The sequence below is a fragment of the Mus musculus genome, chromosome 10 (assembly GCF_000001635.26).
Source record: "Mus musculus strain C57BL/6J chromosome 10, GRCm38.p6 C57BL/6J".
Taxonomy (NCBI): Eukaryota; Metazoa; Chordata; class Mammalia; order Rodentia; family Muridae; genus Mus; species Mus musculus.
The window spans coordinates 61,543,605-61,563,543 of record NC_000076.6 but is presented as its reverse complement, the minus strand read 5'-3'; the positions used below and the strand labels follow the sequence as shown (position 1 = coordinate 61,563,543).

General features: G+C 48.5%; 1 protein-coding gene across 4 annotated transcripts in view; it reads right to left on the bottom strand.

The window, feature by feature from the left end:
- The window catches only part of Lrrc20 (leucine rich repeat containing 20), a 107,023-nt gene that overhangs the window by 19,248 nt on the left and 67,836 nt on the right, over window positions 1-19,939 (bottom strand). For 3 of the 4 annotated variants that reach the window (XM_006513472.4, XM_017313884.1, NM_153542.1), the window contains one exon: window positions 15,329-15,496. The exons of the other annotated variant lie outside the window; for it this stretch is intronic. In XM_006513472.4, coding sequence (XP_006513535.1) covers window positions 15,329-15,496 — 168 coding nt within the window. The remainder of the gene's footprint in view (window positions 1-15,328; window positions 15,497-19,939) is intronic. 4 annotated transcript variants of the gene reach the window in all.

Sequence of the window (19,939 nt, the reverse complement as noted above, 5' to 3'; positions counted from 1 at the left end):
AAAATGGATGACTTAAGCTGGGCGTGGTGGCGCACACCTTTAATCCCAGCACTCGGGAGGCAGAGGCGGATTTCGGAGTTCGAGGCCAGCCTGGTCTACAAAGTGAGTTCCAGGACAGCCAGGGCTATACAGAGAAACCCTGTCTCAAAAAACCAAAAAAAAAAAAAAAAAAAAAAAAAAAAAACAAACAAACAAAAAAAAAACAAAAAAAACCCAATAAAATAAAATAAAATAAAATGGATGACTTGAATGTACAGCCGGTGTGGGCACCATCTCCTCTCTCCATGAGGATTCAGTAGAAGGTGGTGGAGATGCTCATGGGGTGTGTCCATCCTGGGATGTGGCCCTACTGACTGGTCCCACACAGGAGCAGCCAGGAGCTGGCAGGATGTGCCTCTAGAGTCTGCCCTGCATATTCTCTCCATCTCACTGGGGTTCCCTTTCAGCCAGGGTTCTGTGCTTGGACCACAGCTTTCCCGGGGCTCTCTGGTCTTAAAAAAAATTCTAAATCCCCTCTTCCTGTGCAAAGTACTGGCAGGAGTGACTCGAGGGAGCTTGGGTCAGAACGCTTGCTCTGTCCAGGTGGTATGACCATCACTTTGTTCTGAAAGGTTACAGAGGAGATTAAATGAGCACATTCTTGAAAAGCCCTCAGAAAACAGTTAGGCATAATGTGGACAGTGGGTCAATACCAGCTACTTAGGAAGCCATGTTGCCAGGAGCCCCACATGAGCAACAAGATTTGTTTTTGTGTCTCAGCTCAGTGCCTGATGCAGCGTTAATGTACCCTGGTTAGACCCCTATGTCTGTGACTCCAACGAGCGACTTCTGCCCTGGGTAGGAACCCTTGCAAGGCTGGGCTTAGAGACCTAGATCATCACACAGCCCCCTCCAGCACTCTGCCTAGGAGGAGCTGAGAATGGGAGGTGTTGGGAGATCAGTGGGAAAGTGGAGCCTAAGGAATCACTGCATAACCAGAGATAACCTCGCCGTCCTGACCATTCCCCAACTCCTGACCTGCCGCCATTTCCCAAGTGCTGGGACTACAGGTAGATGTCATGATACCTAGATAGCAGGGGGCTAAGGATCAAGCCCAAGGTCTACACATGTCAGTCAAGGACTCTACCAACTGAGCTACCACACTCCTAGCCCCTGCAAGCCTCCAGTTACATTTTCAACAAGTGCCAAAGAACTTCTTGCAATATGCCTGTGTATTGCCAGCAAAGTGCAAACAGTATCCTGAATAAATGTAGGTTCTTATTCATCAAGCTTTCACCTGCACAGTGGCCTGCACAGAGAATGCCATTTGGGCAGAGACTAAGTGTATGAAAGGTCCCAGACATGACCTTGCTAGTCCCTTATAATTGCACCTGTGCAAGGTCAGGACTGCAAACACAATCTTCCCTCCACTTGGGCTTCAGGGCCAGTGCGTCTTTGCACAACTGTTGTTGAATCCCATTTGTTGAGGTCACAGCTGGGGCCAGAGGGTGCTTTCTTATACTGCCTGTCCAGTGATGGCTGGCAAAATAGACACCAGTACCAACCACTGACAAGATAGACAGCTCTGTAGGTACCAGGCAGATGAGTGAGGTGTAGCTGGTGTTTGCTTCTTTGTGGATTCTTCTTTGTTCCACCCTTCTCCACCCTCTTGATCCCCTAACACTAGATCGGAGCGAAAAGAAAAGATAGAAAGGAAAGTGGTAGACGTTATGTTAGACTGCTTCCTGCAGATTAGGGGCATTGAGTTCCTTGGGGCAAGTTTGATCTTCACTGCCAGGTTATCTAATGTCTTTTTGTTGTTTCTTCTTTGCACAGGATGACTACTTAATAAACCACAGTCAACAACAACCAACAGCAACCAACTAACAACCAACAACCCACCATGCATCTCAAGGCTCTAGCATTTATATAGCCACAGCAGAAACTATCTGCTGCTGGCAAAAATCACGCCTCTGCTATAGCACGAGGCAAATCACAATCAGCTGCTGTGGACAATCTGAAGCAGCCCATATCCCACACCTGGGATTAAAACAAAAACATACTCTTATACTATTTCTGTGTTTTTTAAAGAAACCAAAATTCTAAGACTGTCCCTACAGTGAAGTGTACACGTAGGCAAACACCATCTGAGAGGGCATGCCGACCTTCTGTGGTCCTGGGATGTTCCTACAGAGCTACCAGACAGTGCTGAGCCTGGATAATCAGGAAAAATTCCAAATTCCCAGGCCAGGAAGATAGCTCCATTTTCTCCCTGAGTCAAGTTTGGAGATACAGGGGTAAGAGGGGAGGAGCAGTTTGGCTTTGTACTTCCAGATGTGCCAGACCAAGGGTCCTTGACTGGTCAAATACTTGTGGTTACTGAGAACTGGGCACCATCCCCTTCCCTTAGGTGCTAAGGGGCTGTCTCCAATCCCACCTTTTTCAGTTGTATGTATGTTTGGGTTCACATGTGTGCAGGTACACATGTGTACATACAGATGCCACAAGATAATCTTTTATGTCATTCTATAGCTGCTGTCCACCTTGGTTTTTGAAACAGGGTTTTTTACTGGCCTGGAGCTCACCAAGTATGGCAGGCTGGCTATTGGCAGGGATCTGCCTGTCTGTCTCTCTGATGCTGAGATTATAAGCACATCAACATGGCCACCTGTGGGGGGGGGGGGCGGGGTTCAGAGGACAATTTGTGGCAGTTGGTTCTCTCTCCTTTCACATTGCTGATAGAAGTATCTGGTGATTTCTGGGGAGTGAACTCAGGTTCTCATGCTTGACTGAGTCATCTCCCTGGCTTTCAATCCCTTCTGTATATGTGGTAAAGGGAAGGGAAGGGAGTGAGGGATAGAGAAGGGACCCTCATGCCAACAGACTGTTGGGTATCTACAGCTGATGCCATTCTATACTGCTCTGTATTGGCTTTGATCTTTACACGCTAGAGCAAAGTCACTGTGTGACCTTGGACAACTCTTCTGTCCACATGTGGTGATCTGAATGATAATGACTCCAGTAGCTCATAGGTTGACCCTCAGTTGATGGAACCCTTTGGGAAGGATTAGGAGGTGTGGCCTGGTTGGAGGAGGTGTGTCACTGGAGGAGGGCTTTGAAGTTTCAAAAGCCTACACCATTCCATTTAGTTCTTCTTCTCTGCCTCATGCTGGTGGATCAGGATGTAAGTTCTCAGCTACTGCTCCAGTACCATGCCTGCCTGCCTACTGCTATGCTCCCTACCTTGATGATTGTCTTAGTCAGGGTTTTACTGCTGTGAACAGACACCATGACCAAGGCAAGTCTTATAAAAAACAACATTTACTTGGGGCTGGCTTACAGGTTCAGAGGTTCAGTCCATTATCATTAAGGTGGGGAGCATGGCAGTATCCAGGCAGGCATGGCACAGGCAGAGCTGAGAGTTCTATGTCTTCATCCAAAGGCTGCTAGTAGAAGACTGACTTCCAGGCAACTAGGGTGAGGATCTTAAGCCCACACCCACAGTGACACACCTACTCCAACCAGGTCACACCTATTCAAACAAGGCCATACCTCCAAATGGTGCCACTCCCTGGCCCAAAAATATACAAACCATCACAATGATCATGAACTCAAACCTTCAGGAACCATGAGTCCTAGTAACTCTTCTAAGTTGCCTTAGTCAGGGTGTTTCTTAACAATAGAAAAATAACTAGATAACATAGTTACATTCTGCAAGCCCCTGTTTGACTATATTTCAGGCAACTCTGAATAGACAACTTCCTGCCTACCAGTTAGATAAAATGAATTCATTTAATCTATTCTTTTAGTCACTGCAGGAAATGGTGACACCCACACACTGAAGAAAAAAAAAACTAAACAAACTGGAAAGGAAGCCTATATTTTCTTAAACCTTGGCAGTTAGGCTTGGCAACTAATGTCACTGCAGTATCAGAATGGGTTTCTGTCTTGGGTAGTCACCCAAACAAGGCCTTTTACAAAGGACTGGAGTCAACCAGTTGCCCTGTGGCTTCTTGTTCTCCACTTTCATACCTGTATGTTCCTTTCCCCAATATCAGGGATTGAATCCTAGAGGCTTATGGTGGTTTGAATAGGAATGGCTCCAATAGACTTGTATGTTTGAATGTTTGCCCCACAGTGAGTGGCACCATTAGGAGGTGTTGCCTTGTTGGAGTAGGTGTGACCTTGTTGGAAGAAGTGCATCATTGTGGGGTGAGCTTTGAGGTTTCCTGTGTTCAGGCTCTGCCCACTGTGGAATTCCAGTCTCCTCCTTGCTGCCCTCAGATCAAGAGAAATCTAGGTTCCTCTAGCATCAAGTCTGCCTGCACAAGTGCATGCTTCCCACCATGATGATAATGGACTAAACCTCTGAACCTATAAGCAAGCCCCCATTAAATGTTTTCCTGTAAAAAGAGTTACCTTGATCATGGTGTCTCTTCACAACAATGTTGTTCTAATTAAGACAGGAGTTGGTACCAAGATTGGGGTATTGCTGTGATAGGCCTGACCATGTTTTGGTTTAGAGTAATATGACCTTTGCGACTGTGGGGTATTGCTGTGATAGGCCTTCACATGTTTTTGTTTGGAGGAATATGGACTTTGGGGCTGTAGATTAGAAGAAAATCAGTTGAACAATTTAAGTGGGGCTTAATGGGCTATCCTAGTAGGAGCATGGAAGGGAGTGGTACCAAGAGAGATTTGAACTTTGAGGGCCTAGCTCAAGTGGTTTCAAAGGATAATGTTTAGTATGTTGCTTAGAGACTGTTCTTGTGATCTTCTGGTAAAGAATGCGACTGCTTTTGCCCTTGTCTGAAGAGTCTGCCTGAGGCTGAAGTGAAGAGATTTAGATTAATTGCATTGACAAAGAAAAACCTGAAACAACCTAGCATAGTCAGACTCTGGACCTGTGGGTCCCTCTTAAGAAGACAGTGTTTTGCAAACAAGAGAAAGCTGTATAAGAAAAAATACAAACTATATGGTTCATGGATTAAAGAGGCACCAGGGAGTAGAACAGAGGTAAATCCTATGTTCAGGGAGATAAACAGATTAAAGATATTAAATAGAATTAAGGGAGTGATGACCTTGGGGCAAGATCCCATCCAGCTAAGCTTCCATCTTGTGAAAAGGATGTTCCCCAAGGGACACTGCCACCAATTCTAAATTTACTATGTGTCTGCTGTTGTATAAGGGAGAGTTATTTAATGTTAGGCGCTATTATGACCTGGTTATTGTTTTTATTTGGACATAGGAGATATGACTGTATGTCAAGATGACAAGGGATGATTGGGATGGTGTCTTAGTTAGGGTTTTACTGCTGTGAACAGATACCAATGACCAAGGCAACGCTTATAAGGACAACATTTAATTGGGGCTAGCTTACAGGTTCAGAGGTTCAGCCCATTATCATCAAGGCAGGAGCACGGCAGCATCCAGGCAGGCATAGTGCAGGCAGAGAGAGCTGAGAGTTCTACACCTTCATCTGAAGGCTGCTAGTGGAAGACTCAATTCCAGGCAGTTAGAATAGGGTCTTAAAGTCCACACCTACAGTGACACACCTACTCCAACGAGGCCACAACTCTATAAACTAGTGCCACTCCTTTGTCCACGCATATTCTAACCATGACAGATGGCTATTCTTGGTTGTCAATTTGACTGCATCTGGAATGAATTACTGTAAAGTAATGGAGAGCAAACCTGTGATCTGGACCTCGAGGCAGGAAGACAACATGCATTTTATCCATCTCTTGAGGTGGGATGATACATGCTTTTGATCCACATCAACCCAAGCCTTTAATCCAGATTTGGAGCCACAGTGGCCACGCTTATAAAGATTTGTTAAAATAAAAGCTTAGGTCCAGGCATAGTGATACATGAATTTAATCCAAGCACTCAGGAGACAGAACAGCCAGGACGGCCAAGCTTAGGTATTGAAGGAAAATGATAAAAAACAGAAAGCTGGTGAGATGTAATTGAACAAAGGGGTCATGGTCTAGTCTCAGCAAGCATCAGAACTTAGCAGATTCGGCCACGTGGCTCTGGCTTTAGAGTCTAGAAGAGGGGTTTATGGAATCTCTCCCCATAGCCAAGGAAAGTCAGGAAGGCCAGATGAGTAGCAGGGATGTCTCTGCATGGAGGCTCAGAGAGGCCATTGCATGAAGCTGTGAAGTTGCCTTGGAGACCCTGAGATGTCAGAGTTGCCAGAGGTATGTGAAACCTGCTGAGGAAAGATGCTAAGAGGAGGTAGAACTAGCCCAACAGAAGGAAGTGTGTCGCAGTCAGCAAGGCTGAAAGGGGCTGGATGGAGATGCAGAGTTTGGGGTTTGTCCAGCTGGTGTTCGGTCTTGCTTTGGTTCAATTATTTCCATACATAGTTCCCTTTCCTCCATTCTGGAGTGGTAATGAATATGCTTGATCTGTTGGGAATATGTGATGTGGTTTTTTTGTTTGTTTTGATTTTATAGGGGATTACAGCTAAGTGAGTGCATGAATCTCAGAAGAGGCTTTGAACTTGGAGTTTTAAATAAGTTGGAGACTTGTTATAGGATATGCAGATTTTTGAAGTTGGACTAGATATATTTTTGCATCATGTTATGGCTATAAGCCTCATGGTTTGAATAGGAATGATCCCCACAGATTCATGTATTTGGATGCTTGAGCATAGGGAGTGGCACTATTAGGAGGTGTGGCCTTGTTGGAGGAAGTGTGTCTCTACGAAGGCGGAATTTGAGGTCTCCTATGCTTAAGCTACACCAAGTGTGGCACACAGTCTCCCTCTGCTGCCTGTGGATCAAGATGTTGAACTCTCAGCTCCTTCTCCAGCACCATGTCTGCCTGGATGCTGCCAGGCTTCCTCTGAGACTGTAAGCCAGCCCCATTGAAATGCTTTCCTTTATAAGAGTTGCCATGGTCATGGTGTCTCTCCACAGCAAGAAACCCCTAAGACATCTTTCCAGCATGAAAACCTGAGCTCAGTCCTAGACCTGGACGTGGTGAGACGTGCCTGTTCTTATTATTGCTGTTTTATAATATTTACTTTTATTGTATGTGTCTGGGAATTCTGTCCGCATACATGTCTGAGCAACACTTGCATGTATTGTCTGTGGAGGCCAGAAGAAGATGATTTGCCTGGAACTGGACGTCACAGTTTGCGAGCTGTCATGTGGGTGCTGAGAATCAAACCTGGGTCCTCTTGACCACTGAGCCTTCTCTCTAGGACAACCGTCCACAGGCTTATAATCCCAGTGCTGGGGAGGGAGGGACAGCCAGTCCAGCCTACCCTCAGAGTAATGAGAGACCTTGCTTCAAACAGAGTGTGATATGAGGGTGGCAATGGGGAGTGACTCTGTAGGATCTTAGTCAGGGTCACTACTGCTGTGATGAAACACCACGACAAAAGCAACTTGGGGAGGAGAGGGATCATTTGGCTTACACTTCCACATCACTGCTCTTTGAAAGAAGTCAGGACAGGAACTCAAACAGAGCAGGATCCTGGAGGCAGGAGCTGACATAGAGGCCATGGAGGGGTGCTGCTTATTGGCTTGCTCCCCATGGCTTGCTTAGTCTGCTTTCTTACAGAACCTAGGACCAAAGCCCAGGGATGGCACTATCCACAATGGGCAGGGCCCTCCCCCATTGATCACTAATTGAGAAAATGCCCAATAGACTTGCCTACAGCCCAATCTTATGGAGGCATTTTCTCAATTGAGGTTCCCTCCTCTCAGGTAACTGTAACTTGTGTCAGGTTGACATAAAAAACAGCCCACACAGCAAGTAAAGGTACTGAATCCTGACTCCAGGTTCCACACACCAGGCAAGATCTGCCGCTAAGCTATGGCCACAGTCCATGCTTGTTAAATTCTGTAGTTCAGGCTGGCCTGGAATTTACCATGGAGCTGAGGCTGACCTTGAACTCCTGATCTTAGATCTACCTTCTAAGTGCTGGAATTACAGGCATGCTACCGTGCCTGGCTTTTTATCAAGTCATTTTCCCATGATTCTTTGCTCTCTGGAACAGGGTGGGTGCAAAAACAACAGGAGGATTGAGGGTCATGGGAAGCCAAAATCTTACTTAACCACAAGTCTCCTGCCTAGCAAATTGAAGTGGTTGAAAGATGTGATTTTCTCCTCACCCCCACATGTTCCAGCCCCGAAATGCCAGGGGGCAGCGAGTGCTGGCAAATGAGAACATATTGCTGCTATGCTCCCTCTGATGCACAGCTGAGCTCCCTCTGAACCATAACCCACGTGGGGACGCCTGAGGTGGGAAGAGGATGACTTCATGGGACTGGCACCCTGTCAGGAACCCACATCGCTACTCACAGTCAGTCTAAAACACTTCACCCCCCTCAGAAGCCCTCTCTGGAGGATTCTGGAGTCCTTCCCCTAAAAGTACAGGCACAGCCATCGGCCTTTGTAGAGACTTCTCTATGCCCACTCAGGTCCTAGCATATCTGCCCTCCCCTAGTGGCTATGTTCTTTCAAGAAGTTGCAAGCCGAGAGATCAGGATACGAAGCCTGTCTCTCCAGAGACTGTATTTCCTCTAAGCCGTTTTGTTCATAAATACAAGCCTCCAGTGCGAGTTAGTCCTCCCCACCTCTACGTACTTCACTCAACATTTCAACCAGCCACAGGCCAAAACTAGTCAGGAAAAACCCAGTACTGAGCATGCGCAGACTTCTCTTGACGTCATTCCATAAACCCTGTGACGTAACAGCCACCCACCCACTCAGCATCTTCTCTCGCTAGGTGTTACATGGAGTACACCGGAGGCCGTGTGTAAGCTGTACTAAGGCTGTCCAGTCTGTGCAAGGGACTTGGTCACCCAGGCAGGTCGGTAACCTCCCAGTGTTTAGGCCGCCATTGCCTATGGGTTTTGAGAGATTACTGTACCACTCTCTGGTCTGGAAAAGCTAGGAACCATCTCAGACCCCAGAAACTTTTAGATGACTGTTGTTTTGCACAAATACTCTTTGTTCGTTTGGTTGGTTTTGGTTTTTTGAGACAAGGTTTTCTCTTTGTAACAGCCTTGCCAGTCCTGGATCTCACTTTGTAGTCTGGCTAGGCTTGAACTCATAGAGATCCACTTCCTTCTGCGACTCCTGAGTGCTAAAGGCATGTGCTATCATGCCTGGCATTGAACAAATACATATATGCATACATACATACATACATACATACATACATACATCAGCAGCCTTAAAGCACTAGAGCTGGTCAGATAGCAACCCTCTATGCTAATGTGCCTACTTTGCTGTCAATGACCAGGAGCTATCACTTGCTGTGTTCCACCTGGACCGCTCCTACCCCAACAAGCCAGCCCTCATGACCATGCTCTCATGATTCACCCACCACCCCATGGCGCCTCCTTCCTTTTTCCTCCTCTTTCTTGGTGGTCTCTGGTCTCAGACCCCAAGCCCAGGAACTGAAGCCCCACCTACCTCTCTTCTGCTCAGTTACAGGCTACAGGCATCTTCATTCAACCAATATTTTTAAATTAAGGAGCTAGGTTTATACAACAAAAACTGACATGTGAGAATTTGCTCATCTTGAAGCAACTAGACCTTGGGATACAAAATTTGGCATTATAATACACAACAACAGACCAAACTTCAACAATTCCCGTTTTTTTTCTTCTCTAAATAAAAAGCCTCTTTCTCTTACAATAAGCAGCAGCATACAATAGGAACAGAAATAAAACAATTATGAGAATTACTGGGTAGGAGTTATATTCATAATGTCCAGTCCATTTATATTTGGCAACTTAGATAAAGTATTCTATCATCTATCTTGAGGAGGAACAAATTATTCCTTTTTGTTTTTCCGAGACAGGTTACTCTGTGTAGCCCTGGCTGTCCTGGAACTCACTCTGTAGACCAGTCTGGCCTTGAACTCAGAAATCCACCTGCATCTGCCTCCCAAGTGCTGGGATTAGAGGCGTGCACCACCACTGCCCGGTGGAACAAATTATTCTTAAACCACAGACCCTGCCCCCAGAACAAACAACCATGTTTCCCCGAAATCCAGAAGGCTTCCCATCTTCATGGGAGGCACTGGGCAACAGCTGGGGAAGGGTCGGGGAGCAGCCAACATTACCTGCTTTGCTTCCTGTCTGTCTTAAGCAGGCATTCAGACTGGAGAAGCTGGCCATGGGCAGAGAGGGTACTAAGACATGGAGAAGGAATCCTAGACTAAGCACCCAGCCCAGAGAAGGGTTAGAGGATGCCAGAGGGGAAGGCTGTACAGTACAGCTGAGACCCTGAGCTGGAGCATGGGGACTGGTGGCCAGGCTGAAGAGAGAACCAGTCCAGCTGTCTGGAGGGCAACTTAGTATCTTTAGGTAAGTTTTTTGTTTTTGTTTTTAAGATTTGATTTATTAGTATTATGTGTATGTATGCTAAAAGGCCAAAGGACAATTTTTTGGTATTGTCTGGTTGGTTGGTTGGTTGGTTGGTTGGTTTGAGACAGGGTCTCTCTACACAGCCCTGGTTGTCCTGAAACTCACTATATGCAGACCAAAATGGCTCTGTCTCCCAAATCCTGAGATGTATGCCCTCTATGTTCAGCTTCAAAGAACCTTCTGTGAAGTTAGTTTTTCTCCTTCTAGTTTTATGTGAGCCCCCAAGATTAAACTCAGGTGGTCAGGATCTCACCAGCTTGGGTAGCAAGCACATTACACCTTGACAGCCCTGGTAGTTTTTATCACACCCACGGTAAGAAACACAATTTTTCACCATGACTCCAAATACACACCTGAGTGTACACACAGTGAAAATGAAATTAAAAGACACAAAAGTAACAACTTACCATGCTTCATGTGATGTGCCCTGATATTTTCTACTCTATTAAAAAAAAAAAACCCTGTGGTCTCAACCCACTAATTTACCATTTACAGTTCCTCAGTAGATCACAGCCTGCAGCTGAAAGACTCAGCCTGACTTGGTCTTGGGGGCATTACAGGCATCCTGAGGCTTTCAAATCCCTGCTCTGTGGCATTGAGCTTTCCGGCCGGTAATCTGCAGACACTACGTGCAGTGCACATGGGGTAGCAGGCATGCTACATTGGGGAGAGCACAGAGCAGTAGAGTCACAGACAGACCAGAGACCTGTCTACACAGCCATGGAAGCCACATACTTCCCAGCCATGACACCTGAGGACATTCAGCCACTGGAAAACTCTGAGGACAGGCGGCACCCCATCCTGAACCTCGGAAAGCTGACAGAAGCGTCCCAACTCCTCTCGGTTGGCTTAGCCCACCACAGACGGCCCAGGATGTCGCTATTCCATGCCCTTGTTCTTCCTCTCAGGCCAGAGCAGCGTCAAGTGCAGAGTGGAATCAGATGGTGGCACTCACTGGAAAACAGGGCGGCTGGGCTGAGCACAGATGCTACTGGACTCCGTCTTTCAGGACCCAGATAGGAGGCCTGGTTGGGGGGTGGCCCTCAAGGCTGGGGATGGGGAGCATCCTTCTAAGCGTTTAAAGCTGCCTCAGAGCCTACTCTGCTTGCTGAGTAAAATCTTTACAGAAACTCAGAGATCTCAAAGATATTTCAAACAACCTAAGTTTGAGCTCCAGGACTAATGGTGAGTTTCTTCCCTTTTTTTGTTTCTTGTTTTTGTTTTGTTTGTTTGTTTGTTTGGTTTTTGAGATAGCCTTTCTTTATTTCTACATAGCCCTGAATGAATGACCTGGAACTCACTCTGTAGACCAAGTTGGTCTCAACTTCAGAGATCTGCCTGTCTCTGCCTCCGGAGTGCTGGAATTAAAGGCATGCGCTACTCTGCCAGGAATGAGAGAACCAACTTCTGCAAGTTCTTCCCTGACCTCCGCATGTACACTGGGGCACATATATGCCCCAATTCCTGTAATAATAAAGCAAATAAATATAATAAAAATCCCATGGCAAAGCTGGGCAGTGGTGGCACACGCCTTTAATCCCAGCACTCGGGAGGCAGAGGCAGGCAGATTTCTGAGTTCGAGGCCAGCCTGGTCTACAGAGTGAGTCCCAGGACAAGCTGGGGCTATACAGAGAAATCCTGTCTCGAAAAACCAAAAACAAATAAATAATAAAAATCCCATGGCAAAGTGTTTTGTTTTCTTTTGTTTTGTTCTGTTTTTCAAGACAGGGTTTCTGTGTGTAACAGTCCTGGCTGTCCTAGAATTCACTTTGTAAACCAGGCTGGCCTCAAACTCACAGAAATCAACCTGTCTCCTCAGCACTAGAATTAAAGGCATGGACCACCACTGTCCGGCAGGTAAAAGGTTTTGTTTAAAAAAGACACTTCTCATAAAAATTTGGCTTTATTTCTTCCAACTCCCTTATAAAGTTCTAAGGGGGAAATAAGTCACTTTGAAGACATCCCAAGCTCTGACAATAACTGTTCCCAAGATGTTTTAGTGTTTTACTGCTGTTAATAAACACCATGACCAAGGCAAGTCTTATAAGGACAACATTTAATTGGGGCTGGCTTACAGGTTCAGAGGTTCAGTCCATTATCATCAAAGTAGGAACATGGCAGCATCCAGGCAGGCATGGTGCAGGAGGAGCTGAGAATTCTACATCATCTGAAGGTTGCTAGCAGAATACTGACTTCCAGGCAGCTAGGATGAGGATCTTAAAGCCCACGCCCACAGAGACTCACTTCCTCCAACAGGGTCACACCTTCTAATAGTGCTACTCTTAGAGGGCCGAGCACATACAAACCATCACACATGAGGTCCTATGAGAAAGGAGCTGGAGCTGGTAAAACCACACAAAGCTCTTTCCCACTGCAGGACTCCTAGTCCTTGCGTTCACTTGCCAACAGCCCTGCTCTGGCCTGCCCTGGGGCTTGCCTGGCTCCAGAAGAGCTATGGAGACTGCAGCATGGCCTTCTCACAGACTTGGGAAGCAGAAAAGCCACTGGGTAACAAGAATGGGTCAGGAAGATGTAGAACTGGGCGACTGGGGTGCCTCAGCAGGGTATGACAGCTGCCTCTGTCTGGCCCCTCTCTTCAGATGAGAAGGGTCAAGCCTCCTGCAGTCTGATGGCTACCTGAGGCTAACTGGGCATCTCTAGAGCAGTTGCTACTTGGGGACGATTGGTGGTGTCTGCTAGAAAGAGACAGCTCCGCCTCCACCCTGGCATCTCTGTACGCCCTGGCACAGGCCTGACCAGGGCTTAAGCTGAGTGGGAGACAGCCTCCGCACAGAGCTCTCTTTAACCTAGCCAAGCGTACAGTAGGGACTTGGCCGCAAAAGCTAAATGGACCTCTTAAGAGCTTTGACTTCGAGGAAATACATCAGGGACTTGCTAAGCACTAAGCACAGATGACATGATTACTGTCATCCCACAGAAAGGCAGACATGTGTGTATGTGACAGTGAGCCAAAGTGGCTTACCCCTGCTGTGGGCTGTGGAGCGGAATTGACCCTAAGGGAGTGGAAGCATAAAAGAATCTAGACCCCTGGGGCTGCCTCAGTGAGTCACTTTATGGGCTGCAGAGAGCACAGATCTTCAGGCTGCACCCCAGCCTGGAAGTGAGATTCTTTTTTCTCATCTTGGATCACCTTCTGGGGTGGCCAGAGATACTCAGAGAACGGGGTGACTACTGACCACATAGCGCTTTCCACTCAGAGAGCTGCCTGGCACTTGTCCTGACTCACCTGCTCAGCTCTGGACTTGCCACTGAGCACAGGAGCCCTGGCCCGATGGCTGGCTCATGTGGATTGGCTGCAGGAACAAGCAGATGTATCGGAGTGAGCAAGGAAGTGAAGGGCAGAGAGGAGGCCAAGAGGAGGGAGAGAGGAGAGAGAGAGGAGGGAGAGAGGAGGGAGGGAGGAGAGAGAGGGGAGAGAGGAGAGGAGGGAGAGAAGAGAGGAGGGAGAGAGGAGAGGAGAGGAGGGAGAGAGGAGAGGAGGGAGAGAGGAGGCAGAGCTGCCAATGAGACAGAGAGCTGAGCACAACTTAGGTGATGGTGGTGGCACAGAAGGGAGACCCCGCATTGAGAGGGTACCTGAGGGACACTCTACTTACAGACCCCACAACTGAGCCAACTCAGGCCAGGCTGTTCAGAGACCCCAGGCCTTGGGAGTGCCACGGCCAAAGGCTTCACTGAAGCAGGAGAGAAAAGAATGACTGGGATGGGGATGAGGGTGGGGGGGAGGGGGCAGGGATCTGGATGGGGGTATGGACATGGGGGGGGGCTCACTATAGACACAGGGCTAAAGTTCATAATCAGGCATTTATTTTCTGCAGTCTCTCCGTGCAACCTGATGCCCTTTATAACGCTCTTAAGCTCATTGCACTCATCGCTCAAAGAACGGATCTAGCGGCCAGCAAGATGGTTCCGTCAGTAAAGGCACTTGCTGTCAACCCAATGACCTGGGTTCAATCCCCAATATGTGCATGGAAGGAGAGAACTGAAGAATTCCCAAAATCTGCCCTGTGACCTCCACATATGCTCTGTAACAGGTATGCACTCAGATGCACACATGCGTGCACACACACACATACCCCCCAAATAAATGTAACTTAAAAATTAACAGTAACTAACAAAATAATAGACCTAGAACCGAAAAGGTCAAGGTGATTTCACCTCCTCCTTACCCTGTCCAGGTCAGGAGTCTTGCGCACAGCATCTTGGGTATTCAGGCACTCACTACCACACCAGGAAAGCACTGAGCACAAGGCACTCCCCAGCTGCAGCCCCAAACCCACTCAAAAGCCCATCACCTTTAATCAAGTGGCATAAAGGGCCATCAAAACACTAAGGGAAAAATAAAGGCAGAGCTGGAGGGGATCAGAGGTAACACGGCTGGCATTACGAGAGGCAGAGTATGAGGCTGAGGCGGGGACTCGAAGGCTAAGAACCAAGGAGATGAGAACACAGAGACCGGGGAGCACCTGCCTCTCTGGGGACATCAGGCTCCGAGCTGGAGAGGCCACTCGGTTCTGTAAGGCCTTGGTCTGACAGAGCACACTCCAAACCCTGGCAGAGCCCAGCCTGGGGTCCCATGTTCCCAGGAGGTACCAGTCACAGGATGCTTCCTCCTGGTGGGGGCCCTGCGCGACTGATCTGAGCAGGCCTAGCTTGTGGACCCTGCTCAGCACTGGGAAGTTACTTAGTGTGAAGATAGAAGACAAGAACCCAGGCTGTTGATGGAAGGCTAGCACCTGGCAGGGGGGCAGGGCTTTTCAGTGGTTATCTACCCAGGCCACTGCCTGCTCAGGTGTCTTGGCCCAACAAACTCGAGCCTTTCTTGTGCCCTCAAAAAACAAACAAACAAACAAACAAACAAACAAACAAGCCAACCTCCCAGCAGTCTACACTCTTCAGAGCCTCAGGCGGTGGTAGTCACACACACTCACCCACTATCTCATTCTCCTCCAGGTTGATAGTCTCCAGTGCAGGCAAGGTGGTCAGCTGCTCTGGGAAGTCTTGAAACTGGTTCCGGGACAGGTCAATGGCCCTGAGGTGCTGCAGGCTGCTGACCTCATTGGGGAGTCGAAAGAGGTAGTTGCCCTCCAGGCGTAGCTCTGCCACAGGATTGAAGAAGGGACAGTTAGGAGGGAAGGGAGGCCTGCCCAGAGGCCTTTTCCTGGTACCCTGGCCAGGAGGGCACTGAGAAAGACCCCCACCTCACAGGAAGGTACCAAGAGGATGCCTCCTGGTCTGTTTGCACCCACCACTGCCCAGGGCCTCTTCTGCCATTACTCCAGCAGAGGTATCCCACTTTGGCTGTGTAGGAGGGTCTCCTGACAGAAGCTGGGGCCCAGATACAAGTGTGATGGCTCTCTCAGACAGGCCTTGTGAACGTGTCAGGATATGCCCAAGTGTCACGAGGACTGCTGGCGGAAGCCTGGTTCTGTCATGTGTCCTTATTTCCCACATAGCTACTACCAACCAGATGTGAACAGGTTCTTCCCCCGAGGGGAGAAGGGCCTGTGTGAGGGACCCTCCTGAGGAGGCCCAGACAGCACTGAGAGATAGAGCAGGTCAGAGGCTGAGAGAGATGGAGCAAGGCTGAGGCTGAGAGAGATGGAACAAGGCTGAGGCTGAGAGAGATGGAGCAAGGCTGAGGCTGAGAGAGATGGAGCAAGGCTGAGGCTGAGAGAGATGGAGCAGGGCAGAGGCTGAAGCTGAAAAGCTTCACTGAAGTCTCCTGGGCCAGGCATCATGGCGCACACCTTTAATCCCAACACTCAGGAGGCAGAGGCAAGTGGATCTCTGTGAGTTCAAGGCCAGCCTGGTCTACAAAGTGAGTTCCAGGACAGCCAGAACTGCCTAGAGAGACCCAACAATCACTATCATCAACAACAACAACCAAAAAGAAAGAAAGACGCAAGTTCCCACTGTCGGCTCTTTTCCAGAACTCCCCTGCTACTCCACGCCACACTTGAGATTTTTTTTTTCCTGCCTTTTAGTTCTTTAACTCACAGAAAAACAAACCCTGTTAAGATCCTGAGCCGGTGACAGTGACAGAAAACAAGGAAATAATGACCACAGACAATAGGAAGCAGTTTCACTTGAGGTGAGGCAGGGATGCTAATGAATCGGAGGAGAGAGGCTTTGCAAAACGCAGTGGATGTTTCTACAACTTGACTAACCCGAGGGGTTTCTCTTTTGGGATGACTTGCTTATTAGCTCGGTCCATGTTATATGCATTTCTTTTCTCCCCGCCCGCCCGACGGTTTCTCTGTGTAGCCTTGGCTGTCCTGGAACTCACTTTGTAGACCAGGCTGGCCTCGAACTCAGAAATCTGCCTGCCTCTGCCTCCCAAGTGCTGGGATTAAAGGTGTGTGCCACCACGTTCGGCTTCTGTCCTTTTTTCTATTCCATTAAAACCAACAAAAAGTACAAGGCAGATGTAACCATGTGGCTATAGTATTACTGTTGGAAATATGGTTAAATAAAAAATGCAGTACAGAAGGAAGGACGGAGGCTCTCACAGGGACCCTCATAGAGGAAGAGGCAATAAACAAAATCAAAACCAACCTAGGAGGAACAGGGCAGGAGTGCACTGCAGGGCTACAGTGGGAAATCATGAGACACTGCTCAAGTGCAAACCCCATCCCGGCTACTCCGGCTGACTTAGGCATTATGTCCATTTAGATCCCAGTTTCCTTATCAGACAGAGAGGCCGGTAGGTGCCTGCCCCGTGGGGATGTGCAGAGCTATGTCATTTCACACAGAGAAAGCACCAGAAGGAGGGAAAAGGGTCTCTGTTTCTGGAGTGGGGACAGGCCACTCCGGGAGCAAGAACGCAAAGCCATCCACATGTGACCTTATAGTAGGCTATTTTTCTACGATATGACTGTCCCAACTCTTGTCTGGCCCAAAGGAAATGGAGACCCTGAAATGTCACACCAAGTCCCTCAGTTCTTCTACCCAGAGCCAAGTTTATGAACGTATGACCGACACAGTCGGATAGGGTCCCTTTCCTTTGGAGTGGAATGCCGATATGCAACATTTTGTCTGTTTTGAGACTCGGTTTCATTATAGCTTCAGCTGGCCTCAAACTCAAGATCTTCCTGCCTCGGCCTCCCAGGCTCTGGAGTTACAGGGGTGTCCCAGCATGGCTAGCTCCCACATGTCATCTTGAAAGCTTTCATCATTACAGCTCTGTTTTATAAGCAGCTGAGTTGTGAGAGCTGAGTTCACAAGTTGGTCTGCCTCCATCACTGGGCCATCTGCAGCCTCCCTTCCCTCTCCTTTGGGTCCCATTGATCTACCAGGCCTGTGCTAGGCTTTGCTCTGGACTTCTGCAGCCCTCGGCAGTAGGAAGCATCAGTCAGGCTTGGGTATCCTGTGTTATCTACCTCATCCCACCCCTGCCCAGGGACCTTGGGCTGCAGTACTACAGTGTACCTGGTGTGGGTGGCCAGTTGGAGGCTGAATCTTGGCAGAAGTGACCCTGAGCCATCCCTGCCCCAGGTGCCAGGTACCAAACAGGTTTTGATGCCCAGAGTTAAAAATGGAGGGACTGAGTTGTCTGTCTTCTCAAAGTTGGGGAGACAGGAAGGCCTCTCTGTTAAGGGAGACATCGGGCCAGTGTGAACCGTGGTAGTCTGGCATCTACTAAGAGCAGAACAGCCATTATGAGGTCTGACCATGCACATACTGACACCTGGCATCGTGGGTGGTCCAGGGCAGGGAATGGCCCACTTCTGTCTTTCCTTTTTACTTTCCTGAGCCTGGCTGAAAGGGTCTCTTTGGCCCACTCACAGCACCTCTGGAAGCCAGTGATAAAGCACGAGTTGTCTAATTCCAGGCTTTTGCGTGTGAGCTAACTGCCGTAATTGCACTTCAAACAGATTTTGTGTGACATGAAGACGAAGGGTGTGACTCACCCTAAGTCCTTATTTTTCTTTACTTTGACATTAACCAGCAAATGAAAGGCAGCACGGCAAGCTACGTGAGTGGCAGCCGGAGAAAGCTTTCTGTTTATTTTACAGCGCTTCCCCCATAACCCGAGGCTGGCACTCACTCTATCTCTGTAGCCGGCCCAGCCCTCTCTGCTCTGTTCTCATAGGGCCCCTGTGATGTAGGACTTGGGCTTATGGCCTGTCCTGAGATACATACAGCTCACCTTAAGGTCTGCCACAGTGAGGGTTCGGAACCTTGTTCCCCTATGCAGAGCCTCTGCACACACAGACCATGTATGCATTTACACACACGTGCACACACACATATACACATGCGCACATACACACAGAGGAACCACACACCCACAGATACACACATATGCTCGCACAGGCACACAAACACACATAGTGTGCACACATGCACAGAGAGGCACCACAGACCCACAGATATGCACCTTGCACGCACATGCCACACCCACTGGCTACACGGGACGTCCTCTGCTCTGCTATGCACATGCCACACCCACTGGCTACACTGGACGTCCTCTGCTCTGCTACGCACATGCCACACCCACTGGCTACACTGGACGTCCTCTGCTCTGCTATGCACATGCCACACCCACTGGCTACACTGGACGTCCTCTGCTCTGCTGTGCTAAGGCAGGAACTTCAAGTGATTCTTCTTTGTTTCTTTGTCCAGCCTCCGTCAGGACTTACATGATCACTTAGTAAGTATCCAATGAGTGATGGGAGAGGATGTCACGTGGTGCCTCCCAGTGTCCTCTCTTTGGTGACAATCTTGAACCCAAGGTTCAATTAGTAGTGCCCAAGGGTCCATTATCAGTCATCCAGTACCCAGAAGGCTCAGGAAGGAAGAACACTCAATTCAGGCATCTGGAATCCCATGACTCTCAAACCCTGCTGCCTGGTTAATGGTTACCGGGTTACAGTGTTGGGGGCAATGTTAGACATCTAACCCACTGTGCCCTGACAAGCAACGTTATCTCATGCTGAGCAGGCTGCTGTCTTGGGGCCCTCATGCTTAAAGTTTGATTGACAGACTGATTCATTCATTCCTTTCCTTTCTTCTCCTCCCCTTTTCCCTTTCTTTTGAGGTGATGGGATTGCCTGCAGCCAGGGCTAGCCTCAAATCCATCAGGTAGCTGAGGATGGTCTTCTAGCCTCGGTTTCTCAAGTGCTGGAGATACAGGAGGCCTCAGTCCCTGCTTTCCACAGTGTTCTTCTCTGCAGTGTGTATGCCGGGTCTGCTGCCTTATTTGATTTATATCTTTACTCAGGCACCATCCCATCTAAAGCACCCGCCTCTGGAAAGCCACCGTTTCCTAAGTATACCTGCCCGTCAGCATTCTGTCTGCCTCCTGCCCTGAGGACGTAAGCTGCCCTAGGAAAGCAACCCAAATGCTCAGTCCACAGTGAGCCCTGGTAATGCTGGGCGGGTAAACAAATGGGCAGGGAGTGGGGTTCAGCATCGCTGCTGAAACATCCTGCAGCACCCCAGCTCTGGGGACATCATCATTCTTCCTTACATTGATTTGTTCTTTTCACCAAAGAGAACAAAAGAGTAACTATTATTGCTTGCTATAAAAAGTACCG